This window comes from Plectrocnemia conspersa, unplaced genomic scaffold, assembly GCF_051122295.1.
Source record: "Plectrocnemia conspersa isolate PC_06_02 unplaced genomic scaffold, ASM5112229v1 ptg000001l, whole genome shotgun sequence".
Classification (NCBI taxonomy): Eukaryota; Metazoa; Arthropoda; class Insecta; order Trichoptera; family Polycentropodidae; genus Plectrocnemia; species Plectrocnemia conspersa.
Genome location: NW_028277165.1, coordinates 782,909 through 810,446, shown reverse-complemented (window position 1 = coordinate 810,446; position 27,538 = coordinate 782,909). Strand labels below are relative to the sequence as shown.

Genomic DNA, 27,538 nt, shown 5'->3' with positions numbered 1-27,538 from the left:
AACGACATTGTTCGCATTAAGTGTTTGTCAGTCATTGTCATGATTTAAATTTATGGATACCTTACTTTCATATTATTGTTTATCAACGAATAAATCTTTATTAAGTGTGAAATCAAGTTTTATTCAGTGTACCCGTAATTTAATGAAGGTCTAAAATTATAATAAAGGTTTACTAAATTAAAAAACAGATTTGGCTCTTAGAACTATTTTGAATCGTTGTAATGTACATATTTGGCTCTTCGGCCAATAAGTTTGCCGACCACTGACCTAGACGATCGAAATCTAGATAAACGATTGGACTTCAATTTTGGAAGCTGGAATGTGCAATATTACAACCAGGAAAAATGCAAACAATAGCGGAAGAAATACTAAATCTCAAGATATATCTAGAAGCCCTACAAGAAATTAGGCGGAAAGTCCAAAACCGATCACCGGTTGTAGCGCCGTGGAAGAAGAAGAATATGTATATATTATAAATTATACATATAATTATATATAGTTAAATGTAACATCGTATCTTGCTATCAAGTTTTATTATTTATTATTTTTATATATAAAGAAATATGACAACCTTTGTTGCGTGTAGGGATACGCGTGCTGGTTAGGTCTTAGGTCAATCCAAAAACACGTGTGCTGGTGTAACAGTTTTATTGAGCTCGGCGTGGTCCGACCGCTTTGTAACGACGATCGGAGCCGACTAACGTCAAAATTGGGTGCTTTCCCGAACGCCGTATGACGGCGTTCGCGAACGTGTACAAACGGCGAAACGGGCGTCAACATACCCCCCACCATGAAACATTAGTTTCATAATGACGGGCACATCAGCGGGCCTTACAAGTGTTTGTCCTCACATTACAAACTCTGTGAGGACGCGATGTTTGAAATAATACTAACACAGAATTACAATAAACATGACAATAAATAAAATTACAATAAACATGAAGAAAGAAGAGGAATGTTAGTAGTACTGTATAAGGTTGTAAAGAATAATGTTAGTAACACATACACATATACATTGGGATTGTTTGTACTATATTATTACTAAATACTAACTACAAGCTTTCATTCATTTTTTGACAATTATTTAAATGTAAATTAAAACGGACATGAAATATTATAAATAGTTAAAGGTTTGATTCTTAGCTAAATTTTAATTATTTTGGTTTGCTACTTGGTTAAATTATAAACTTGGTTTGCCACATGGCTAAATTATAAATTTGGTTTGCTACATGGCTAAATTATAAATTTAATACATATAGGAAACATGATACACATTTAAATTATTAATAAACAAAACACAAAATATAAAATTGCTTGCACTGCACTAGCCTTTATTTGGCACAGCACACACTTTAGTTATTGGCCTTTTTATAGTGCCATTCTTTGTTTTAATCGTCACTACTCGAATTAGTCCATCAGCCCCTGGGTGAATTGCTTCAATGCGGCCGATCACCCATTGCAATGGTGGTAGGTTGTCCTCCTTGACAACTACCATTTCGCCGATGGCAGGTTTGCAATCCACCGCTCGTACCCAGGTTCTTCGCCCTTGAAGCTCTGCCAAGTACTCGTTAGACCATCTTGTCCAAAACTCCTGCACTATGTCCTGCATCCGATGGTATAAATTTGTCCCCCTAGAGCTGGAAGTATCCTGTTGAGGAAGAGCTGTTAAGGGGGTGCCGATCAGGAAGTGGCCCGGGGTTAAAGGATTCAGGTCTTGTGGATCACTTGACATTGGAGTCAATGGGCGAGAGTTAAGGCATGCCTCTACTTGGGTAATTAGTGTATAAAGGTTTTCGAATGTGTACATTGATGAGCCGAGTGTGCGACGCAGGTGGTGTTTTACACTCTTTACGGCGGCTTCCCATAGTCCACCCATGTGAGGAGCTCGTGGAGGAATGAACTGCCACTGTACTCCTAGAGAGGCTAGGTGGTCTGTTATTGCAGAACAGTTGGTTTTCTTTTGGATGAAAGATGTCATTTCACGCAACTGTCTATCGGCACCGACAAAGGTGGTCCCATTGTCTGAGAGAATGTTGTGTGGTTTTCCTCGTCGAGAAACGAATCTCTTAAGTGCGTTTATAAAGTCGGCAGTAGTCAGACTACTGACTAGTTCTAAATGTACAGCTTTAGTAGAAAGACACACCATTACACAAATATATGCCTTGGTTACCTTAGCATTGCGATGCATTCCGGTTTTGATATTAACCGGGCCTGCATAGTCTATGCCGGTGTTAGTAAATGGTCTTGAAGGAGTAACCCTAGAAGACGGTAAGTTTCCCATTATCTGTATTAATGGTCGGGGACAACAGCGAAAACACACTAGACACCTGGATAGAATGCTGCGAACTACACGTCGTCCGGCCAGTGGCCAAAATTGTTGACGCATCACTGTTAGGAGTGCTTGAGCTCCCAGATGTAAATGTGTTTCATGCAAATGTCTCACAATCAATGTAGTGAGGTGATGCTTAGGAGGCAAAATCATTGGATGGATTTGGGCTGAAGGTAATTTAGACCTTTGAAGTCGGCCTCCCACCCTTAGCACACCTGCATCAAAAAATGGATTTAAGCTTAGCAGACGGCTTTTTGCATGAAGAGGTTTATTTAAACGCAGAGCTCTTATTTCTGTAGGAAATGTCTGCAATTGAGCTAAGCCAACTAGTGTTCTCGTAGCTCCGTTCAACTCAGAAACTAACAGTGGTCCGACAGTACGGTTCACTGAGTGTTTACAGTTATATATAAATCGTTTGACGTAGGCGATCGTACGCTGCAATCGCAAAAACTTTGAAAAGCGATTCATTATGTCCCAGTCAGCCCCAACCAATGATGCAAAAACAAATGTATGTTTTACATCGGGGATCTCTTTTGGGAGCACAATTGTTGATACCGGCCATTCACATTTGGATTTCGAAAGCCATTCAGGTCCGTGCCACCATAACCGACATGAGTGTAATTGAGATGGAGGCACACCACGTGAGATCAGGTCAGCAGGATTGTCCCTTGAAAGGACATGTTTCCAAGAGTAAGCAGCAGACTGAATTTCTGCCACCCGGTTAGCTACAAAGGTTGTCCACCGTGACGGCTGTCCGTTGAGCCAGTGTAGAACCACTGCTGAATCGGACCAACATGTAACTGTGGCTAATTTAAAATTTGTGAGTGACTTGACTGAATCTACCAATTTGGTTAGTAATACTGCTCCACAGAGCTCAAGCCGAGGAATGGAAATTTTAGCCAACGGTGCGACTCGTGACTTTGAACACAATAAATGAGAATGGGCATTACCGACCTCGTCCTTAGACAGAACATACAGACAGGCTCCATATGCAAGTTCAGAGGCGTCGCAAAATGCGTGGAGTTCGAAACTGTGCTGATTTGTCACTACGTGTCTTTGTATTTGAAGACTGTTCAAGGTAGTCAGCTCCTTCGCCTGTGATTTCCAAGCTCGCTGGATGTCAGAGGGTAATTCTGCATCCCAAGCAAGTTGTCTCTGCCATATTTGCTGCATCTGAAGTTTATTTATGACTGTAGCGGGCGCTACTAATCCTAATGGATCATAGACTCTCGAAATTGTTGACAGAAATTGCCTTTTCGTATATGCTACTGTGGGTTGACCTAGATTTACCTTAAAAGATAGTATGTCTAGTTGACTATTCCAAACTAAGCCTAGCGTTTTTGACGTATCTTTCACGTCGAAGTGTTGGCTAGTGGAACTAGTTGAATTGTTTCTGAGATCCTTGTGGTTGGATCTCCACTTTTGCAATGGAAAATGTGCTGCTGTTAGAGCAGTAGAGACACCGAGCATTATTCGCTTAGCTTCTGCTAATGTATTAGCTCCGGTTATAAGGTCGTCGACATAAAAATGGGAATTGATAACTGTAGCGATTTCAGGATCGGCTGATTCGAGATCTAGTGCCACCTGGCGTAAACAGCGAGTTGCTAGAAAGGGAGCTGACGAAGTGCCATAAGTGACAGTATTGAGAACATAATGTCTTAACGGTTTAGTTGCATCAGTTCTCCAAACGATTCGTTGCAGATCAGTGTAGGGCTGACGTATTTTAATTTGTCTGTACATTTTTTCAACATCAGCAGTTATTGCATACCGAAACCCACGAAAACTCAACAAGATTTGCACTAGTGTGGGTTGGATGGTTGGGCCGATCATTAAAATATCGTTAAGTGAGATTCCCGAAGAGGACTTTGCCGAGCCGTCGAAAACAACTCTGCACTTTGTAGTAGAACTGGCCTCTTTTATCACCGCATGATGCGGCAAGTAATGATAAGTCTTAACGTTATCTTTGCTAGGTGGGAGACACTCGGACATATGTCCTAGCTGAATATATTCCTCAAGGAAATTGACATACGAAGTACACAGATCCTTGTCTTGTTTGAGTCGTCGTTCCATTGTGTGGAAACGGCGTTCAGCAGCTGCCACTGAGCTGCCTAGACATGCAGGAGATTCTTTTAACGGCAATGTCACCGTGAATTGACCTGACTGATCTCTTTCAAAGGTCTCCTGAAAGAGTCTTTCACACTCCCTTTCCTCGTTTGAGAGATGTGCCTTAGGTTGTACTTCCTCAACCTGCCAAAACTTTTGTATCTGACTGTGAATGGCGTTCAGGGAAAGATGACAATTAGTAATGGTCGGTTGGATATCTTTCGGGTACGAAACCGTACCGGTCAACACCCAACCGAAAATGGTGTTTTGAATAAGTGCCGGGCTGTCTTTACATAATAGCTGCCGCTCTGCCAGCAGGGACTGCCAAACTATGTTTGCGCCTAGCAGTACGTCGATTTCTCGACTTTTGTACCACAAAGGGTCAGCGAGAGTAATGTTTGTGGGAATCGAAGCGACGTTCGGGGACTGATCGGCATGTGGTAGCTTATCAGCGATGCGATCTAAAATTAGAAATTGGTCAGCAAAGCAAAATTCCTGATTGCAAGACGACAAACGTGCCTTGACTTGGTAGTCGACTTGCAACTGTTGGGCTTGGAGGCCAGATATCGTCGCACTCGTGCGCGTTTTTTTTAATTTTAGCCTGGATGCTAGCCTATTTGTCACGTAATTTGATTGTGAGCCCGTATCTAGCAACGCACGGCACGGCACTGCCTTTCCATGCCGGTCCGAAATGTAGACGATTGCCGTTGCCAAAATAACCTCTGCTGACTGATTAAATAGTGAGGTCATTCTAGCTTGCTCGCCGCTTTCTGTTGCAGGTTTAGAATTTGCCTGCGAATAATTATGGTTGTCGCCACGTTGATGCGGATCGTGCAGCATAGTATGGTGCCTTGCATTGCAGATCCTACATCGCCCAGTATGGAAACATTTGGCTTTGTTGTGACCTGCCTGTAAGCAGTTGATGCAAACGTTAACTTTTCGCGCCAGTTCCAGTCGTCTTGGGATCGACAATTGTGAGAATTGTCTGCAGAAAGCTAGAGTATGCGGCATTTTGCAGTGCGGACATAAATTGCCGTGTGATCTGTCCTTGGTATTGAGGAAGTTAGTTTTCATAGGTGGCACTGGTCTTACTGCCCGAGAAGATGTGGAGGTGCTACCTCCTAGAGATTGACCTCTTAGGGTGAGGAATTCCATGAGCTGTTTAAGGGTGGGCAAGGCAACATGAGTTTGTTGACTCTCCCATGCTTGTTTGGACAAGTCGTCTAAACGCCGTACTACCAAACTCACCACGATGTCATCCCAAGTGTTTTGGCCTAGATTTTTAAGGGCTAAGATGTTCGCCTCAACAGTGTCTACCAACTCTAACAGCGATTGCTGGGAAGCTACCTGAATTGGTTTCAGGTCTAACAGAGCAACTATGTGCACATTGACAATCAGCCTAACACTGTCGAAACGAGCCAGTACTCTTTCCCACGCCGAATTGTAGTTTTCGGCGCTCAGTTGAAACGCTTCTATCACCCTGGCTGCGCTATCCTTAAGCGCATTTTTTAAGTGATGAAACTTGTGGATGTCACTTAGTTCGTTATTATTATGTACCAGCTGACAATAAGTGTCGCGGAAGGCCACCCACTTTGTAAGACTGCCATCAAAACTCGGAATGCTGATTGATGGCAGCGTTAATTTTTGGTTAATTTGCTCCTGTCGCACTTCAGGTTGACGTTTTATGTATACTTTTGCCAAATTAAGGACCTCAAAGTACCTATCTTCAAAGGCCTCGACTTCCTCATCATACCCTTCGGCATCCAGCAACCTAATTTGTTGCTGGACAGCGAGGAATCTGTCCAGCAGTGTACCAAAGCTGCTGAACTTATCTCTGACCCTCTGTTCATTGACAGGATCAGCAGCTAGTAGTTTGCTAAACCTCGTTAGCTCACTTTTGAGGCACGCCCTACTGTTGGTCAACAACTCCATGTTGTCGTTGACCGATGACTATCAATTAAAGTGTGTTTAATGGAGAGGAAGTTAGGTTAGGATGATCGACACTAACCTTTCTCTCCTGCTGGATGCGACTGCTTCCTGGGACTCGGCGTCCTGGTGGTGCTCCAGGTGATTTGACGGCAGCTTCCTGGGGCTAGACGTCCTGGCGCTGAGCTTCGGGGGACCAGATCCTGGACCCGCTAGCTCTTTCCACGAGCGACTCGACGCTCCACTGCGTCACTTCGAGGACCAACTCCTGGACCCGCTGACTCGTCGCTGTGCTGTCCTAACCTGACGGCTGGGTAGCGCTGCTCGGCTCCGCGTCTGTGAGTTCGTCCACGTGGTGGACGACCTCGAGGTTAAGACGATGTTTTCGGATTAGACCTTCGCGACGTGTAGGCGTCGTCTCACGTATCCGGCTAGAAGGACCAAAATGTTGCGTGTAGGGATACGCGTGCTGGTTAGGTCTTAGGTCAATCCAAAAACACGTGTGCTGGTGTAACAGTTTTATTGAGCTCGGCGTGGTCCGACCGCTTTGTAACGACGATCGGAGCCGACTAACGTCAAAATTGGGTGCTTTCCCGAACGCCGTATGACGGCGTTCGCGAACGTGTACAAACGGCGAAACGGGCGTCAACAACCTTCAACAACAACCAATTGCAAACACCATTGATCAAAAACAAACGGTTTGGTTATTAGGGTTATTTTTGTGTACGATATATGTGATTTTGTATGCATCAAAGAAGTCTTGTCGATTTGTAAATTTTTATAACAGGATGTAGGTCAGACGAAGAAAAAATGCGTTGCAGATTTATATATTAAAATTGTCTCAGTGTGAGCATGACCTTGTTTGTCGTTCGCTTGTATAGTGCCGCGCGCATGCATGTGTTTGTAGGTGTGTACACGCGAGCCAACACGTGGACCGACCAATTGATTTAGTTTTGTTCACTTCATATTTCCAACAATACGACTAAAAATGTTTGTTTATTGATATAATTAGAATGTTTAAATCGTGTTAATCATACATATATAATTTTACAATATAAAAATTGAGTATTTTGGCTGTAATGATATGTTAAACAGAGTAAGTAGCCAAAAAATTATATCGCTAAAAACGCATGGCGTACAGCGAGTAATTAAGAATTTACCGGTCGGCGGTCTAAGGGTTAGCATATCAGTTAAATTATATTTTCGCTAGTAGCAATATATATCTACTGGTGAAAATGTATTTGGACTTTACTAGTGAAAATATAACTTTACCAAAAAATACACATTCACTGTAACATTTATACATCGGATGTAAATAAATAATAATACGTATGTATATAACTACATATAAATAATTTATATTTTCACAGGTAAAAATATATATCTACTGGTGAAAACATATTTGGATATGATTTTACTGAAATGATATATTTTAAAAAATATTTTCGGGATAGATTCGAGACTGTTTTTTCTAGATTTTCTTTTGGGAATATCCACATGAAATCGAATGTATTATTTATTTATTTTTTTTGCTGCATTAAATCCAGTTGTGAAAGTAGTACTTAGAATATGGGTGCTTTTGAAGGTAATGTTCCGTTCCTTTTATTTCTTATATGTATAAAATGGGCTGATGGAACTTATACCAGAAATACATCAGTACATACATTTCAAGCAACTGTAGTTTATACATATATTTTTGTTATGATTTTATCTATTTTCGGGTCCCTCAAGGAGAATTTGTCCTCTTTTCCTCCTCTTTTCGGCAGGCCAAAATGATTAAAATCAGGTCTTTGAAATTGAATAAAAGTATATTTTATGAATAAAAATTAATCGTTAGATCGAAAACAACGAGCTCGTTAGATCGAGTTGCTTTAATTTTATAGCGGCACATCCTCAGATCCGTCAGAAGTCTGAGGTCGATCGTCGCAGTCGGGCTTTAATCGAAAGTTTGAAAAGATGTTGGGTGCCGTCGGTAACGCTGCTCGTCGCGCTCTCTTGGGCTCCAACATTTCCACCAAGATCGTAGCTCGCAATTCTGGAAACTTGGGAAGCATCGTCGCCATCCCGTCCAGGCAGAAAGTCTCCTTGGGGGTAACGCTCTTTCCATTCCTCGACTCTTCCCTCCTCACCGCCCCACCCCACCCCACCCCACCCCCCTTTTTCCCCCTTTCCTCTATAAAAGCCGACCCTTGCCTCTTTTCACCCGTTGTTATATAAGCACTGACATAACCTCAAATTTCCTTTTACTTTTCAGGAGGAAATCATGTTGGGATCTTTCATTGTCGTAGTCGCGTTGGCTGTCCCCTTCTGGGTGCTGTCTAATATGAAAGTGTACACTCATCGTGTTTAAACGTATGTTATTATTAATTGTAGAGTAACTATGTAAACAAATAAAAGATGTAATTATTGGAAAAGTCGTTTATTTCTCACTAATGAAAACACGAAAACCCACAACCTTGCAATGTTACGCTTCAAAGTTTGCATTGTTCCACTTTCAAGCACTCGGTGATGTTTTGATTGGCGAATATGTTATTGGGGTCCAGATATGCTTTGCAGACTCTGAATATGTTCACTCCTACTTGGGATACATCGTCTTTGTACCATTTTTGGCGTAGCTTGCCGACTCCGTGGTGATGCGATAAGCAACCTTAACACAAATCAATCTGTGAGCTTGAGAAAAAATGAAAAAAATTTATGTCTTTAATGATTACCTCCGTTAGCTACGACTTCGTCTCGGACGGCTTCTTCGTAGAGTAACATCACTCCGAGTGGGTCTTTAAGGTTTTTCGCGCCGAACAAAAAGTAAAAATAAATGACGCATCCCGTATCGTAAGTCTGAGCGATTCTATACGTCATGATGTTATTCTTCACTCCGTGTTTGATGCATTCCAAGTCGAGTCTAGTTTTGACCGCTTCGATGACCTGATGGACTCTATCCCACGGAACGGACGTCTCTAACGATTCGCTCGTAATGTTGCAATCTGTCGCAGTGTCCTGAAAATATTACAAATATCATGTTTATGTTATTACAAATATGTTATTACAAATCACCTTACCCTCGCATATACTATCGCATAAGTCAAGTTGTATCCTCGTTTTCCTGCAGATTCTCCGCACGATATTCCGTTGAACTCTCGAGCGACGGTCATAATCTTATTTTCTTGTTGTGCAACTTCTTCTTTCTCACCTTCGAACACTAGCGTGACCATCGTGATCTTTTTATAATCGAAACCCTTTATGCTAGTCATATAAATGCCTTTGCAATAATCGACGGCTTGATTTAAAATCGATCGAGGCAATTGTAAATTTCTTCCCATTTCCAATTGTCCGTTGTCCATGAGTCTAATACTGGCCGGCTGGCATCGTAGATAAGCGACTTTTCTCATGAACTTGAAACCAGATTCGAAATCCGGAAAAATCAAAGATCCGTAACGTTTGCAGGGTGGAATCGGAAACACTTTTATAACGGCTTCCGTTATCACGCCGTAACATCCTTCCGAGCCCAATATTATGTTGTTGATATCGTTTCCGGACGAGAAACGAGGCACGCAGTTGCCTCTTTGTAGAACTCCCCGAGAAGTGACCAACTTAGCGGTGATCAACAAGTCTTCGATGTTTCCGTATTTGTTCTTCTTCATTCCGCTAGCTTTGGTCGAAAGCCAACCGCCCAAAGTCGAGAACTCGATCGAATCCGGTTCGTGACCTAAAGTTAAACCCAACTTCTGCAACTCTCTCTCCAAGTCTTGACCGACTATGCCCGTTTCGCAACAGATCAACATATTTTCCTTATCCACCCACAGAATCTCGTTCATTAAGTTCGTATCTAACGATAAAATAGTCCTCGGTTCGATTTCGGGACACGTTATAGCTCCGGAGATGGACGTTCCGCCGCCGAACGGAATGATCACGATATTGAGCCTATCGCAAATTCTGACGATCTCCACCACGTCTTCGTGACAAGTGGGCCATATTACAGCGTCGACGATGCGTTTCATCGTATTGTTTCTGACGTGCTCTATTTCAAACGAATTTTGTCCGTGCGAGTGAATCAAACGATCTATACCTTTGATCGAAAACTTTAAACCGAGTCTCTTTAACGCTGCACGTTGCGTATCGGTCAGCTTAGTCTTGGGGAATTGATCTTCTTTCGGTATGGTTTCGTTGAACGGTTTGAAATCTGTGGCGACATCCACTCCAAACTTATCTATCAACCAACTTTTAAATTGTGGTAAAACCACATTTGCGATTTCATATCTAATAATTCAAATAATTTGTTAGTTCATGCAGATTAAAACATAAATAAATATGTTATTACCTATTTCCCGAAAAATAAAGATTTCCATTCTTTACCACAAACTTGGAATCATTATAACCCCAGCCGTACCATTTTGTAAGAGTTTCCCTGTTGTAAAACAAATAAAAAAAATAGTTATTATCAAACATGGTGCTCATGACACACCATTTTTTTTACAGATAATAAGCAAGAGTATATAAAATGGTGGTGAAAATCAGTTATACAACAAGAAATTACAGCTGCGCTTATAGTAGTCATCCAGCTTCTTAATACGCTGGCATTGTAAGTTCATTTTTATTTATTTAATGTTTCATGTTTTTTTTTTAATATGCCTTATTTTTGTTTTATACCATTATGTTATACGGTTTCCATAAATAATGTGGCAGGCTTAGGTGGCAGAGATGCCATTTCAGCTTTTTCCAAGGGACGGCAAAAATTCAACAGTCACTGGTCTTTTTTTAATATTTCGATTTCATTAAGATTCATGGTATTTAATTAAAAGACATGAATTTTTTTGACCAAATTCAAAATTTCTCCCCCTGCCCCCCCTGCCTAGAATGTACGTCAAAAGCAATACAATTTTATATTGCATTTATAATAAAATATATAAAAAACAGCGATTCTCAACGTTTCATTCCTTTGATTTAATTCACTACTTTTTTTTATTATTTTGTTTTAATAATTTATATTAACACTTTTCTATTATTAAATTTCGTTAATTTATTTTACAATTTCTTCAATTTTTGTAGATTTTTGTATAGAAATTCAGAGGCACTCAATATTTAAAATAAATTTAATATAAACTACTTTTTATTATGTTAATTTATTTCATACTCTTTAATTTATTGATATTATTTTCTATAGAAATCATTTACGTTAAATCAAATTTAAAAAAATATATAAATATAATGATTTTTATTAATTATTTCTTCAGTAGTATATGTAAATATGTATATTACTATACCGTACATGTACGTCGATACCGCTCAAAGACTTTTTATAACAATATTATGATTTATAATAAGTGAGAATCGATTGAAGCATTTCTAAATCGAATTTTGACCAATAATAATAGAAAAGCAATAAAAATTCACGTTAAAAGACAGTACTCTGATTTCAAAAGTCCGTAATGATATCGGTCAGGAAAGCTATCATATTTTTAAAACATATTTTGTGTAATATCGAAGCACAGACGAACCATGGAGCAATATGCGAACTGTACTTCTTTCGCTTATTATTCCATGGAAATGTCCATGGGCAATGAGATTGAACATCCTGGATCTGAGCATGATGAATCTGAAGACACACTGCCGCTTGAGAGACAATTAGAAATGTAATACAAAATAAACTTCAGGCTCAGGACTGATTGAGACGTTGACACATTGGTAAAAATAGGAAAATATCTAGAAATTGCGAATGATAGCTTAAGGTCTATTCCTCCGACCAGCGTGGTGTCTGAGCGGGTGTTCTCGTCATCAGGTTACTATTGTAACCATTTGCGCTCAAAATGAAGCGTCCAGACATTAGTCACGTTGTCATTTTTACGATCTTCAGTTTTGAAAATTTCCATTTTTGATAAGTTAAGGATTGATAAATGTGCGTAGGAAGGCCGTCAGACGGCAAGTAAGTAATCGAATTTGAAGTGTGTTTTTTACACAAGGGAGATGAATAGAAGGATGTCAAATTTCTCTAACTATTTTAGTTGGTGATTTTACTGACATCTTAACCTAAAGGGTTAATTAAATACGTTACAGTAAATACGCAGTTGAACATAATTTTTATGTTCAACTGCGTATGCTTGATGTTTTTTACTAATTTATTTTATACCTATTACTGGGTATTGTGCCTTTAACTATGACATTAGACGATTTGCGAGATTGCTTCTTTGGATAACTCAATATAGTATCAACCGTGCCTTGCTGCTCTGCCATTTTCGCTCTTTAACTACGTATTGCTTGTGTAAACGTCCGAATTTAAACTAAAATTATAGGTACAAACGGCTCAAAATTAATAAACTTTTTGTACGTCTCGTACGCGCAATGTTTTTATAACGTTTTTTTTGTAATTCAAATGGCAATTTATATTTGTTTTTTGTAGAAAAAAAAAATTAAAATATACAAATAAATTATAGCAAGTAAAAGTTTTTGTAAGCGAGAGCTGAATATATCATTATACACATTTGATTAAAAATAGTAATTTTAACGTATAAAAATAATTTATATTTAAATCAGTAAGAGAAGTTTGGTCATCGCTAGAAAGTACGGAATATTGTATGTATTTATTTATTAAAATTATGAACATTGCGACCGACAGGCTAATATAATGCGTCACGATTGCCAAAAGTATAAAATACAATACATACAAATATTATATATACATATATACCAGTGGCGTGCGATTACTTTTGAAACAGGACATGCGGTCAGGAGGGGGCACAAAAACTATATTTTTAAATATATTTTTTTTTTTTGATAAACATATGTATTTATTTTTTGAAAATTAATTTTATTCGACGCTCCTTCTTACAAAAGTCATCAATAACCGTCTTTCATTAATTTTCGATATGCAAAAGCTGACAATCTATTCTCACTTTGACTATTTCTATTGAATATTTTAATTCTTTTCATTGTAGAAAATAATCTTTCTACAGAAGCACTTGTCGCCGTTATGGTAAAATTAATTTTATTAAATTGAATACTTGCGTTAACATATATTTGAGCTAATTTCTAATAATTACATTATTAATCTAATTTATAGATTTCAATGGAATTCTGGTGATGAATATATTATATATAAATAAGTTCACTTTTCAACCTCATAAAATTTAAAAAAGTTCCATACGAGCCTTGAAGTGATATAAAAAGTGTTTCTAAAAGAAAATTTTCCTTAAATTTAATAACGTTTAAAAGTGCCATAAATTTTAAATTATCAATATCTTTAAAACGATCGGTAGTATTTGGAAACATCCAGCTTTATACCTCAATTTCAGACCTTCTATATTATCATCGTGATTTCTTTCTCTATGTAACTCTTCAATCCTGACTTTCTCCCATAATAAGTCAAAATCTTATTTTTTGTTATTCAAATATTGCACATTTATTTTTATATTTCACTTGAACAATAAGATATGTCTAAATGTCAGAACGAGAGTTTATCAGCATTTTTATGCTATATGTACATATATGTTTTGCATTCTTATAATATCCGTCCGCTCAAGATATTTCAGTGAATGTCACACTATCCAATTTTTATACACATATTTGCGCGTGCTAGAGCCTAGTCGCAACAATAAAGTCGTATATGTCGCACGAAAATACAATTGTATGTTGTTTTTGTTTCTACCTGCGCTGCAATAACGGTTATTATCGGGAAACAGCAGCGTATCGGCATAGTTTGGAGGGCTTAGAAGAGATTGTAAACACTTTTACATGCATGATATATTATTTAAAAAATGCAATTAGCAGCTTAACGCCCGTGGACTCACCCAGTAGAACATTGTGTAGTGGCCGTAGACTCGCAGTGAATTGCGTATTTACAAAAATGGTTAAATAATCATTAAAGGAATTTTTGAAATTTACATCGTTTGACAATGTGCGAGAGAGAAGCGATACATGCGCGTAAGAATATTTGTTGTCTCGCTTGTTCTTGTGGCATATAACCTGGTTTTAAAAATTGGAGCTACTTCCTAGATTATTCAACAGAACTTGGTTCAAAAATGTTTTCATACTTCTCATATATCGTGCCTTTTAGCTTTACAATATTGTAAGACTTACTTTTGATCAACTATGTGTGGTTTTCTCTATAAAATGTTCATAAATCATAGTCACTATGCACAGATACTGATCATGCACGGAGGTTATATTAGGTGTGCTGATAAGGAGCTATCTTCAAGTACTGAAACTTTGAAAATGGGATCAAAAGCCGAAATGGAGTACAAATTTAAATTGAGTTAATTCGACTTGTAGCTTGTGAGTGATACCTACTATGACCGAAGTTCTTAGAATTCGTTTATCACAATTTCGGAGAGGTCGTTTATCTTAAAAACAGATGTGCCTTCCTATTTTTGTGAAGAATATTTTCGCTTAATTCAAGCGGTACATATTGTCCTCATTTGAAATGTCGAAGAAAAACATACATTATTTATGATTAAAATGTTGAAAACTTTAATTGAAAGGAACATAATTACTTTATAATATTTATTGATATTTTTATGAATGGAATGCATTACAGATTCATGAAGTACAACATCTTTGCTTCTAAAGATATTTTCAATATAAAAACATATAGGCAAACCTCAAATAGCTGAACAAAATTATGTCAAGAAATAGATAACATTCTTGCAGTGAATAATATGTTTGGGTTTCATAAAAAAGGCGCAGTTAACATGTTCTTCATTTAATGGCTTAATATATTATTTATTTTATCTGAAACAAGCAACAAAACTGTATAATATACATATTTATTTACATATAATACCACTGTATATTATAATTCACTTTTTATATACATAAATGTCAGACATGTATTTGCATTAACATTATTATTTTTATTGTCATTACTACTATTTTATAAAAATGGTGAAGATTAAAATAATACGTAATCAAATAATGAGATTCGTTTTATTTTATATTCTACAATATTTTTACGCAACTGCTATTTTTTAATATTTTTTTGTACCTTATAATTTAATGAAATTCAGTAAAAAATACAAAGCGTTGATGCATTTTTTGTTACTTAAAATTAATTTCAACGTTTCCAATTATATTCTACGTCCAAATATTTTACAGTGGTGGTGGGTGAAACTATAGGTAAACTATTGGAGGGCCTACAGTCTATTTATTTTCAACAGGCAATGTACAAAAGCATAGTTTAACGCGTGATCATCACGTGTTCTTAAATATTTGCCCTGTGATTGGAAGGTAGTAGGGTCTCCAATTCGAGTAATCCATACTCGAATTGGAGATATACTCGTCTATTTTTCAAGTATCGCCACTTTCGCTATCATTATATATAGTTCAATATTTTATATATTTCTAAAATTTATTCTGTCTTATTTATTTAAAAAAATGTTTTACGCGTGTTTTACTAGCTTTGTTCTGGTGTTTATCAGAGGACAAATATGAAACATACAGCTAATTGTTCGCAATAAATAGACTTACTATTTGCCAAAGCTGGTCGCAAGATGCATATAAAAGGACTTACAAAAACTCAGATTATACACATTAGCTCTTGAAAGGCCTTCGGACTACTATCTTGACGACCTGCAATTGATCTGGACCGCTGGCACTATATATTGGTGCAATAAAATATAAACTAGACAGTTCTACCAAGAATATTAGATCAAATAGATCGGTCCCAAAATCTGAAAATATTAAAACGTTTAAGAGGCTCTGATTTATTCGTCCTGCGATTTAAAAATTATAAATATTACATTTAATGGTAGCTACCATAAGTATTAATTTTTTCGCTGTGCGGACAAATATTTTCTTTTAGTTTCTGAAAATTGTGTTTTAAGGACACGATAAATATTGAAATTTTGATTATATCGTCATGAAACATATTTAAAAAATATATCTTGTTAATATCTTGGCAGAGTTTGTTAGCCGGTCTGATATTTATATTTTTTTCAAAATGGCGGCTTTTCAAAACATACAATAATTCATAGTTCTGTTAAAGAAAATGTTAATGAAATTATATTTTTTTATTTCTTTTAAATTTGTCTTTACCCTTTTCTCTAGAATTTCTGCTTTAAATTGGTGTCATTTAATTTATTTTAAATTTCGGTAAGATAATCTTAGATTAAAAATGTATAGAGGTAAAAAACGTTTAAAAATAGAAATTTAAATGAATTTTTATTTGTAAATGTAAAAAATGATAGAGAAAAAAGTAGAGAGGTAAAAATGTTCTATGATAAATTAATATAATTTAAAAATAAAAAAATATTTTTGATCACAAATTAACTAAATTTTTGGGGTCATTACTGGATTTTTTTCATTAGTTTCTGAAAATTATTAAAAAATTCAATATCCGTATTGCATATTTGAGTTTTATTTTAATATTTTTTTCGCATCAAAACTGACAAATAAATCAGTAAATTAGCAACTTATTTTTATTATTAAAAAAGTCACTACGTGGCAAATAGCCTTTCATTTTTTTCAAAATAAACTTCATAATTTCAAGTTATTGACTACATTATTAATTCATTACCAAAATATATAAAAAAAAAACACATTTAAAAAATATAACGCGAAATAATAAAATAAAATTTCTCAAAAAAATTAGGCTGTGCGTTTAGGCAAATATTATTTTTATATAAGTATATATTTTTTAAGCCAAAAAAATACAATTGACTTTTGATAAAAACATTAATTGTCAATACCGAATTGCTGTTGTGAAGGATATGCATGTTTATTTTAAACTCTGGGATTTATGAACGCGTCAGTTTTACCACAATTTTGGATCAAAGCTGTACATTTTAAACAACATTTCATATTTGACAAATATTAGTATATTTTTTATTGGTTCATCTTCACATAATGTAATAACCGAATATTTATTTTAAAATGGCATTATCACGCGTACAGAGACATCTATCGGAATAATTTGAAAACACAATGGCTCGTCGTTTGTTACACATATGTAACATTATACCTTTATTCAACGTAGACTGAGTTATAAGCGCTTAAATAAATTGTTGCAAATTTGTAACACCATACATATAAGGGTTAAATCAATCATCTCGATATTTATTTTTCAATCATTTTCCCAACAACAAAAAAATATGAAAAACTGCAATCATGTTTCTGATTTTTATTTTTAAGCTTGAGCTAACGATTTATCTTTATAAACATATCCTAAGAAAATAATTAACTGTTTTAAATTTAAATGCACCATCTATTGATATTTTTCTTAAGTACGATAACGCGTAAAAGAATAAAGTTTTACCAATCTGCTATTTTATTTAAAGAAAACATAATTGGTAATTGTGGTGAAATTTTACTTTCATAAATTGTTATTTTTATGACATCCAATATCATATTCATAAATTGTAACAAATATAAGTTCACCACTAGATTTTTAGTAACAGACGCCCCCGCTAAATGCACCGGCGCCGCGATTAATGCATTTATTTTATTGTTTTTTGCCCACCCCCACAAGTGAAGTGCGAATGGAAGCAAATTCGTTCTTGCAAAGATCACAAGAATTGTATATAGTTTTCTGTATATAAAAGTGTATTATATAGCATTTGATTTTTTTTAAATATTTTTATTTTATGTCAATATCTACTTTTACTTATTATTTTATGATTTTAAATAGCCATCATTATGAAAAAATGACTGAGAAACTCAGTCGAGATATATACAAGATTTATTTTTAAGATACGGTTCATGACTATATCTATAAAACTACGACAGTTATCATGTCCTCAAAAACCCACATATTTTATTTTAATTTCTATTTCCAAAAGTCTTTTTATTTTTTGTCTAATATTATTTTTTACATTTTTTATGCCATTGTGAAGCGAGGTCTATGTTTATTAAAAGTTTGATGTTTTTTGTCAGTTACGACAGGATGCTGAACGAGAGTTAGTAAAAAATGTAGAAACACGGTTGGCCTTAATGAAATTTTTGACGTGCGTATTCTTGAAAAAGAAGCGAAAAAGCAAAAACTTATTGCGATAGATGAATTTTAGATTTATGTCTAATGGTGAGAAACGCGACCCAAATTCTATCTGCCCCCTGGAAAAATGCGTTAGAGCAGATACCGGGCAATTGCCTATCACTAGCCTTTGCTTGCATTGTTTAATGGTGTTTTTAAAGATATATCTACCTCTTAAAAATACCGATTCTTGGTCATATGACATAGAATTGAGGTGATGCAATGCAGAGAGTAAAAAAAGAGGCGAAGAGCTGAAGAAAGGACATTGGCATCCATTCTTCATAAATGAAGTATCGACTATAAATAACAAGATACCAAGTCGGATCTTTTAAAGATAAGTTTTCTTTGAAGGTAATACTCTTGATGACATTTCATTCTTTTGCTCAATTTAATCAATATAATTGTATAGCCGTTTATTACAGGAACATAAAACTTTTATTTATATGAAAGAAATCTGACTTAATTATGTAAATGAATAAAGCCATAACTATCATTAAACTTGTTTATTTCCGACTTCCGAGAAAACCCCATAACCATTACATTATACTCTTCAAAGTTTAGATTGTTCCACCATCAAGCAGTCCGTGATGTTTTGAATGGCAAATATATTATTGGGGTCCAGATACTTTTTACAGACTCTGAATATGTTCACCCCGACTGGAGATACTTCGTCTTTGTACCATTTTCTGCGCAGCTTACCAACTCCGTGATGATGTGATAGGCAACCTTAAAAAAAAACGCCACTAAGTAAACACAATCAATGACACACCATACTGAATCAAAATCTGTAAATCAGTAACATATATTTTTATTATAGCTAGCAATCAATGCACGACTTTATTTTAAATATTCATTCGTGATCTTAGAAAATTTAGGAAAACTTAATTTGTGGTGATCGATCGGGATTATAATTTTATAAAAAATAATATTTGTATATTTACCTCCGTTGGCTACGACTTCATCTCGGATAACTCCTTCAAAGATTTCCATCACTCCTAGTGGATCTTTGACGCTTCTTCCGTTGAACATAAAGTAAAAATAAACGACGCATCCCGTGTCATAAGTCTGAGCGATCCTATACATTACGTAGTGATCCTTCACTCCATATTTGAGGCTTTCTGAATTGACTCTAGATTTGACAGCTTCGATGACCTGCATGGCTTTGTCCCAAGGAGCAGCAGTCTCCATCGCTTCACTCATAATGTTAAAATCCGTTGCGGTGTCCTAAACGTATGTTAAAATAATATAATTAGAATAAACTAGACTATGTCACATATAATCTTACCCTTGTATATGCTATCGCAAAAGTCATGTTATATCCTCGTTTTCCGATAGTTTCTCCGCAAGACATTCCGTTGAATTCTCTAGCGATGTCCATAATCCTCTTTTCCTGGTGTGACACTTCGTCTTTCTCACCTTCGAACACTAGAGTCACCATCGTGACCTTATTAACATCGAAACCTCTGATGGTGGTCAAGTAAATGTTTTTGCAGTAATCGACAGCTTGATTCAGTATCGATTTAGACATTTGTAAATTTCTTCCCATTTCGAACTGTCCGTTATCCATGAGTCTAATGCTGGCTGGCTGGCATCGTAGATAGGCGACTTTTCTAGTGAACTTGAATCCGGATTCGAAATCCGGAAAGATTAAAGATCCATATCGTTTGCAGGGTGGATTTGGGAATATTTTTATAACGGCTTCAGTTATTACGCCGTAGCATCCTTCGGAGCCCAATATTATACTGTTGATGTCGTTTCCTGATGAGAAACGAGGCACGCAGTTGCCTCTTTCCAGAACTCCCCGAGGAGTGACCAGCTTGGCGTTGATGATTAAGTTTTCGATGTTTCCGTATTTGTTCTTCTTCATTCCGCTAGCTTTGGTCGAAAGCCAACCGCCCAAAGTCGAGAACTCGATCGAATCCGGTTCGTGACCTAAAGTGAAACCCAACTTCTGCAACTCTCTCTCCAAGTCTTGTCCGACTATACCCGTTTCACAACAGATCATCATATTTTCTTTATCCACCCACATAATCTCGTTCATTAAGTTCGTATCTAACGATAAAATAGTCCTTGGTTCGATTTCAGGACATGTTATAGATCCGGTGATGCTAGTTCCGCCGCCGAACGGAATGATTACGACATTGAGCTTATCGCATATCCTGATAATCTCAACCACATCTTCGTGGCAATTTGGCCATATTATAGCGTCGACGATGCGTTTCATAGTGTTGGATCTAACGCGATGTAGTTCGAACAAATTTTGTCCATGCGAGTGAATTAAACGATCTATACCTCTAGTAGAAAGCTTCAAATTGAGTCTCTTGAACGCCGTAAGCTGCTGATCGGTCATTCTACTCTTTGGCAATTGATCTTCTCTTGGTATAGCCTCATTGAACACATTGAAGTCAGCTGGTACATCCACGCCAAACTTGTTTTTCAACCATAACTTAAAATGCGGCAATTCTACGTTGCAAATAGCATATCTAATAAATTAAATAAATTAATCAGTTCATATAAATTTAAACTTAATTAACAATATTGTTACTTACCTATTTCCAGAAAAGAGGAGGGCTCCATCTTTTTCTATAAATTTAGAATCTTTATAACCCCAACCGTGCCAATTCAAAAGCGTTTCCCTTAAGTTGAAACGCAAATAAAATTCATTATCTAAATATTACAATATATATTATCAAAGAGCTCACTCATACCTTTCGCTGGGTATTGATCCTTTCACTATGATGTTGGACGATTTTCGCGACTGCTTCTTCGGATAACTCAAAATGGTATCGACTTCGCCTTGTAGCTCTGACATGTTTGCTCTTCAGATACGTATTGCTTGTACAATCGATAGATATTAACTAAAAATAAATTTGCATAAAAACAATGGCACACATATTTTGTAAAATTCTTACGTAAATTGTTTTTGTAGAGAATTTAATTTTTTTACAATCAGTCAATTCTTATTAAACAATTTAATTTGTTATGTATCATACATTAATACACGAAGGGTATTGTACGATACGTATTGCTTGTGTCGGCGACAGATTTTCAACTAAAACGTAGATATTACCCTTTGCGTGTCATAAAAATTTACATTAGAGTTAAAAAATAATTGTACATGTAAAAACAGCTTTAACAGCATCATTTTGTATATGATTGCAATTATTAACGTTATTTTTGTAAGAAACAATGTTGAAAAAAATTACTGTCGGTAAGTTTATTTGTTTTTTTAGTTATTTGGACTTTCGGTAATTCAACATCCGTGTTTTTGCGTTAATTGTGAAATATTTTTTTGTAGATTATACAAAATGGAAAACATTATATAATATATATGTAATACGTGGATGAATGGTAAAAATCTGATTGATCAAATAAAAATATAAAAATAGGTAGATTTAGATTTTATCTATTAGAGAATTTTTTGATTTACCGTCATTTTACCGTATACATTTAATCGTGCGACACTCTTACCGTGAGGGAATTTTACCGTAGCTATGATTTTTTATTTTTTGAATAGCAGCAATTTAAAATAAATATCGAATTAAGCTGATATACAATATATATTTGAACAGATTAGATTAAAAAATTTCGTTATATCGTAAAAAAAATGGCAAAAAGTATATTTTATTTTTTTGTTTATATTATATTTTTTTAATGTATTATGTATAATTTTTAAATTTTGTTATTTATATTTTGTTTATATTTTAATATTATACAATAGAACATTTTTGGCTTTTATAATTTTTCTCTTAGATCATTTTAAAATGGTTTTTTTTTGAATAACCGCGATTTTCAATAAAGTTGTTGTTATGTTTTTAGAATGATTTCTTCTTAAAATATTTTTTGCCAAATTAATTTTTTTCTTAGATTTTTATTATCTGTTTTTAGAACAAGTTTCATGCCAAATAGATTGTGTCCTCCACTTTCATCATATCCTAAAAAAATATAATACATATCAATAAAAAATGTAATAATAATACATATCTATAAAATCTGACGTTAAAGCGATAAATACATATAGTGTGAAATATTTATTTTATTTATTTTCATTTTCAATATACGTTTTTATTTTTATTTTTTATGATTAAAATGTCACAATTACCCACAATCGTTGCGTCGCTAAAAGTTTCTCTTGATTTAATAAAAGTTTTTTTCGTCAGCGTTAACAAACATTAATATGTATCCGAATGGTCGTTCATGAACAGTTCGTGGCTTAGTCGACGTAACAAATAAAGAGCTATGCGTATCCGAGAGGACGTAGTTTCGAAGCACTTGTATCGTGATATTAGGTTAATCTGTCATCATTTAAATAAAAAAAATTGGACCTTACTTTAACAATAGCGTCGAGATTGTTTAACTTACAACTTTTAAAGCCGTCAATCATTACATATTTTCCACACAAAGGTTCAATGTATTCGGTATACAGCCAAATTGGTCGAGATAAACCCGTTCACCATTCGTCAAAGCTTCTATCTATTTTATAATAAATTATGAAATACTTTTTTTACCTACTTGTCAAAGATTATTTTAAATTGTTCAGAATAAAGATATATTTTATTTTAACAATTTTATTGAATGTTAATAAAAGCATAATCATGAAACTAATACAAAATTATAGTTAAATAGCGTTCGCTAAATTATAATACTGATCTGTCTTAAAAATTATTATGTACTATATCTTACATGTTACATTAACATATTTTGATACTTGTCAAGTACAACAGGACCAGCTGAATCGATTACAGCCATAGAGTAAAGAATATTATATATATATATATAACATTCTTTACTCTATGATTACAGCTCTTACAAAAATAACACTATATAACAAGATTTTTGCCACAAAGATAATATAACCCAATTTATACGTAGAATTACAGCTAATCACCTTTTAATGTATCGTTTTTTTAGATATAGAGTATTTATTTAAAGTTTTTGCTTTCAAAAATATTCTAAAATCACTTCTATTTATATTTTTATAATTTATTATAATAGACTGTGTTTCATTAAAAAATAAGTTTTTTTAAAAATAATTTTTAAATTTCCAAAAATTTAATAGCATGTACAGGTTTTTAATCATTTAAGTGGATATATGTAGTATTATTTTTACTTTGACGTCAACATAATCGTTTTTGATGATAATATACATATGCTAAATGAAAAGTAATAATAGATTTTAATCCAGTACTTAACTTTTAATTAATTTGTATCCAATTGTATACTACTATTTTTTATGATAATTATATATAAGATGTTATTGCAATGTGCGAAAGACAACGATAATAAAAGTGTCTTATTTTTCCTTAAAATTTTAATAATAAAGTTTATGTTCCTGAACGTCTTTTTAAAACGTTTTAAACTATATCCGGTTTATAATATAAATATTTGCTCTCGAAGATGCAAGGCCAGGTAATTTAATATCATGATACCTAAACTAGGAACTAAAGCAAAAAAGCACATTTTACGACGGCATAATGGAAATTCAAAAGCAAAGAACCGAAATAAAGTATAAATGGAGAAAAAAATATTTTACCGCACACTACTGATGTATTTGAAGCTTAAATTTTGAAACTAGAATTTTCTTACAATACAAAATAAATTAAAAAAATAGGAACAATTGATCATTTTAACACATGCTTGCTGGGTGTGGAGTATCACTAGTAACATATTTTTTAAACTGCTCTCTAATTAAGGCAAAAAATAATTTTAAAATGTTAATCCGTTTATCTTAAACAAATGCCGACGATTAAAAAACATTGTTGTTTTCACTCTAGAAAATATTCTATTATATATAACCATACTAATTTTTAGAATCGGATTTAAAAATGATGGCTAATTTTAATATAAGCACATATTGTTAAAGAGACAGAAGCGTACATTAAAATTGTCTATTCTGTCTTAAAAGACTATTAAAATTGAAATACAAAATTAGTTTTTATTAGTATATGTTGTAAGAATAATTATAAAAAAACTTTATTATTATATGTCTGAAATCATCTTTAGAAACAAAATTTTAATTGCAATTCTAGATCATATCCGTAAAATAAATACCATGAAAAAATATAATTCTTGAATTAAATTTGAACTAAAATATGTTAAGATTGTAGTGCTCAGTTATACACGAGGTCCATGTAAATAATATTAGCAACAAAAAGCTTTTTATCCATTGATAATTAATTCGTCCTTACTATACATTATTATAATTAAATTCCTTCAAATCTGTTTCATAACATTGTCATACTAACGGGGTAACAAGTTCACAAAATAATTTACTTGTTTAAGCATCATGACTTCAAAAGCATTTATTTTATATAATGACTATTAACGATATTTCGTCGATTAGCATCCAAAGGATTAAAATAAATCCGAGGCCATATAATATATATTATTGCAATAACAAAATACAAGCTTTTTTTATAGCGATTTTATAAAATTTATGGTTATTAAGAAGCGAAAACTTTAAATTGAAATAACAAATATTACATATATTAATATAAATGATTTTTTAATTTACAATAGCAAAAAATATTTATAAAAAAGAGATTGGACGGATATGTTTTTCACGTACTACACTGTGAGATACGCATATCAATCTGCCATATTTGATGCGTAGTTTGTATTAGATGTATTTTGTCACGCTCAGTGATTATTTTATTTTAAAACACAATTTCCGCTCAATATTAACACTTTACCTACCGCTCACGCCAATTGGCGTCCTGAGTGTGCCGAAAGTTAAACACCGCAGACGCCAATTGGCGTCCTGTGTATGTTTTCGTTTCCATGTCAAATTAAAAATATATGTTTAGTGTTTTATTTGCTTTTTTTTTAAGAGATGACTAAATAAATGTATGAATTTTCATTTTATTTTAATCTTTTTTTTTTTAATTATATTTAGACAAATGCGAAGGTTTTATAAACATATTTTATACTTCTTTCATCAGGCAATTTCACTACCAGACAAACTTATGTATCTTTTGATGTGGTCCGAATATTTTAACAAATTTTTCTAGACATGTTATAAATGTAACAATGCATCAATTCAAGACAATATTAAGTGGTTCTCAACATGTGGTTCACCGGAAATAGAAATTAATTATTACATTTCCTTATTATTAGATTTTAAAATTGATTGATGATTTTAAAATTATAAACGCAAGTAATCTAGGAATTTAAATAAAAATAATTTAAATTGAGTTAACCAGCGGTTTTCAAACTTTTTCAAATTTCTAAAAACTTTTATCCAGCACACTTTTTTTTCGGACGGTGTAAAAAAAGAAAAAATATGATATTTATACACAAACATATAAATATGTATATTTAAAAATAATTTATTGGGTAAATGGGTTTATTTAGAAATAAAGTCAAAATACATAAAATTTAAAAATACGATGTACATATATAAAAAGTACAAGACACTAAAAATTTATCATATCATTAACCATTAGATAGTATTGGATTACTGAGAATCTCAAGATTGTCAGATTAGTAAGATTCTATTGTATTTTTTTCTATCCTGTTATAAGGAAATTCCAACATATTTTTTGTGAGTAAATATTATCTCCCGTCAGATAATACTGGCTTACTGGAAATACCGAATCTCAATGACACATTATTTTAGAAAGTGGGAATTTTTTCGAGTTATTATTTTTGAATTATTAGCACGATACACATAAAAACTTATGGATAAGAATTAAGTTTTAGTTATACTATCGTGTGAAGTGCATCTGGTTTTCGTGTGCTCGAGTGAATATTCGAAAAATATTACGAACTGTTTATAAAACATAGTTTTTTAGTAAGATACGAGTGTAGAATCTACGTGAAAATAATTACAGTTTATGTTATTTAATAAAGTGTTAAATATATATAGATATTCCAAGTGACAATCAAAATTATAGTGATAGTGATTCAGACTCCTCTGTTCATGAAAGAAATCGTCCACATGCTATGATGCTCATGAGTAGGGATTCCAATCCCGGGATCCCGGGATCCCGAACGATTTTCAATACCCGATGAGTCCCGGGATTATAAAACATAATCCCGAATTTTTCGGATTGGTTGATTTATCAAGCACAATCGAATTATTATTGACAACATCGTTATATTTCGTGTACAAACTTGCGCGAGTTGCACGTGTCATCTGTGAATCTTTGAGGCTGTGAGTCTGAACGTGCTTTTTCAGCAGCAGGCTGCTTAGGAACCAAAATCAGATCAAGGCTAAATGATAAAACACTTGATGCTTTGATGTTACTTCGTGAGTTTTATTCAAAATAATGTTTTCAATTAATTGTGTATGAATGTACATACCTATGTGCATACATTGTCAAAAGTTCATTTTTTTCTTCTCAAATAAATATATAAGACCTTCTCTTTTTTATTTTTATTATATTATTTTCTATTTTAAGTCCAAGACTAAAATTATACGTACTTTATACATTGTACGTTATAAAAAACATATGTAAAAATATATTGTATTATTCATTTTAAATTATTTTTATCGATAAAATAGCATGAAAATTATCCCGGGACTGGTCCCGGGATCCCGGGATCGACTAATTGCAATACCGAAATCCCGGGATCAAAATTTTGGCCCGGGATTGGAATCCCTACTCATGAGCAATGAGGAAGATGAACAAGAAAAATATTTAGAAGACACTTTACAAGACACAAAACTTTATTGAAGATGACTTGTTTCCCGTTATTGCAGAAGAAACGAATAGACACCATAATCAACACATCAACAGATACAAACTGCAAATAAAATCTAAAAAATGGGTGGATGTAACGGTACCAGAATTAAAAAATTGGTTTGAGTTGATATTGCTAATGGGCCGGGTAAAAAAAGGCTCATTACACCTGTATTAGACAATAAATCCACTAATAGGAACCTTGATATTTACAAAAACCATGAGTAGAAATAGGTTTTATCAAATATTACGTTACCTGCGTTTTTCCAATAATTAAAATGTTCCTGATAATGTAAGATTACTGTTCAAAGTACAAAAAATAATTGATTATTTCTCCGAAAGATTAAAAAATATGTACAAACCAAGCTAAAACATATCTCTGGATGAGGGTATGATCCCATGGTGTGGAAGATTAAATTTTCACGTATACAACCCCAGTAAGCTCACAAAGTACGGTATAGTGATAAGAATGGTATGTGAATTAGTGTCAGGATACATATCGAAATTTAAAATATATTCAGGACCTGGAATTTCGTTACAAGA

At 34.2% G+C, this 27,538-nt stretch overlaps 5 protein-coding genes across 6 annotated transcripts in view; 2 read left to right on the top strand and 3 right to left on the bottom strand.

The window, feature by feature from the left end:
* Positions 1 to 631: 631 nt before the first annotated feature.
* On the bottom strand, positions 632 to 26,919 carry LOC148238287 (uncharacterized). The gene is made up of 2 exons (XM_088191009.1): positions 26,404 to 26,919; positions 632 to 7,011 (listed from the first exon to the last, which is right to left on the bottom strand). The coding sequence occupies exon 2, from the start codon at positions 6,362 to 6,364 to the stop codon at positions 1,325 to 1,327; it is 5,040 nt and encodes a 1,679-aa protein (XP_088047135.1). The 5' UTR covers positions 6,365 to 7,011; positions 26,404 to 26,919; the 3' UTR covers positions 632 to 1,324.
* Positions 7,310 to 27,538, top strand: part of agt (O-6-alkylguanine-DNA alkyltransferase) — a 595,014-nt gene continuing 574,785 nt past the window's right edge. The window contains exon 1 of the mRNA XM_088191280.1: positions 7,310 to 7,547. The gene's annotated coding sequence lies outside the window, so the exon portion shown is untranslated. The remainder of the gene's footprint in view (positions 7,548 to 27,538) is intronic.
* COX8 (Cytochrome c oxidase subunit 8) lies at positions 8,246 to 8,772 on the top strand. The gene is made up of 2 exons (XM_088191292.1): positions 8,246 to 8,449; positions 8,613 to 8,772. Exons 1-2 carry the CDS (start codon positions 8,315 to 8,317, stop codon positions 8,706 to 8,708), a joined length of 231 nt encoding a protein of 76 aa, XP_088047418.1. The 5' UTR covers positions 8,246 to 8,314; the 3' UTR covers positions 8,709 to 8,772.
* LOC148238289 (alkyldihydroxyacetonephosphate synthase, peroxisomal-like) lies at positions 8,762 to 12,600 on the bottom strand. Its single transcript, XM_088191107.1, has 5 exons — positions 12,480 to 12,600; positions 10,674 to 10,760; positions 9,415 to 10,612; positions 9,070 to 9,352; positions 8,762 to 9,005 (listed from the first exon to the last, which is right to left on the bottom strand). The coding sequence occupies exons 1-5, from the start codon at positions 12,581 to 12,583 to the stop codon at positions 8,830 to 8,832; spliced, it is 1,848 nt and encodes a 615-aa protein (XP_088047233.1). The 5' UTR covers positions 12,584 to 12,600; the 3' UTR covers positions 8,762 to 8,829.
* Positions 18,800 to 21,365, bottom strand: LOC148238288 (alkyldihydroxyacetonephosphate synthase, peroxisomal-like). Of its 2 annotated transcripts, none has more exons than XM_088191121.1 (6): positions 21,224 to 21,365; positions 21,020 to 21,169; positions 20,861 to 20,947; positions 19,597 to 20,794; positions 19,253 to 19,535; positions 18,800 to 19,037 (listed from the first exon to the last, which is right to left on the bottom strand). In XM_088191121.1, the coding sequence occupies exons 2-6, from the start codon at positions 21,121 to 21,123 to the stop codon at positions 18,862 to 18,864; spliced, it is 1,848 nt and encodes a 615-aa protein (XP_088047247.1). In that variant the 5' UTR covers positions 21,124 to 21,169; positions 21,224 to 21,365; the 3' UTR covers positions 18,800 to 18,861. The 2 variants fall into 2 exon arrangements, with proteins under 2 accessions (XP_088047247.1, XP_088047258.1); XM_088191132.1 differs by having other exon boundaries at positions 21,305 to 21,365.

What these genes read in the sequence shown, in the direction of transcription:
- LOC148238288 (XM_088191121.1), bottom strand. Translation starts at nt 21,123, where the DNA reads ATGTCAGAGCTACAAGGCGAAGTCGATACCATTTTGAGTTATCCGAAG. An exon ending in GGATCAATACCCAGCGAAAG is followed by an intron (nt 20,948 to 21,019) that starts GTATGAGTGAGC and finishes TTTCAACTTAAG; the next exon opens with GGAAACGCTTTTGAATTGGC. An exon ending in TGAAGTCGTAGCCAACGGAG is followed by an intron (nt 19,038 to 19,252) that starts GTAAATATACAA and finishes TTTTTTTTTAAG; the next exon opens with GTTGCCTATCACATCATCAC.
- LOC148238287 (XM_088191009.1), bottom strand. Translation starts at nt 6,364, where the DNA reads ATGGAGTTGTTGACCAACAGTAGGGCGTGCCTCAAAAGTGAGCTAACG.
- LOC148238289 (XM_088191107.1), bottom strand. Translation starts at nt 12,583, where the DNA reads ATGGCAGAGCAGCAAGGCACGGTTGATACTATATTGAGTTATCCAAAG. An exon ending in ATGCGATAGTATATGCGAGG is followed by an intron (nt 9,353 to 9,414) that starts GTAAGGTGATTT and finishes TAATATTTTCAG; the next exon opens with GACACTGCGACAGATTGCAA. An exon ending in CGAAGTCGTAGCTAACGGAG is followed by an intron (nt 9,006 to 9,069) that starts GTAATCATTAAA and finishes ATTTGTGTTAAG; the next exon opens with GTTGCTTATCGCATCACCAC.
- COX8 (XM_088191292.1), top strand. Translation starts at nt 8,315, where the DNA reads ATGTTGGGTGCCGTCGGTAACGCTGCTCGTCGCGCTCTCTTGGGCTCC. An exon ending in GGCAGAAAGTCTCCTTGGGG is followed by an intron (nt 8,450 to 8,612) that starts GTAACGCTCTTT and finishes TTTACTTTTCAG; the next exon opens with GAGGAAATCATGTTGGGATC.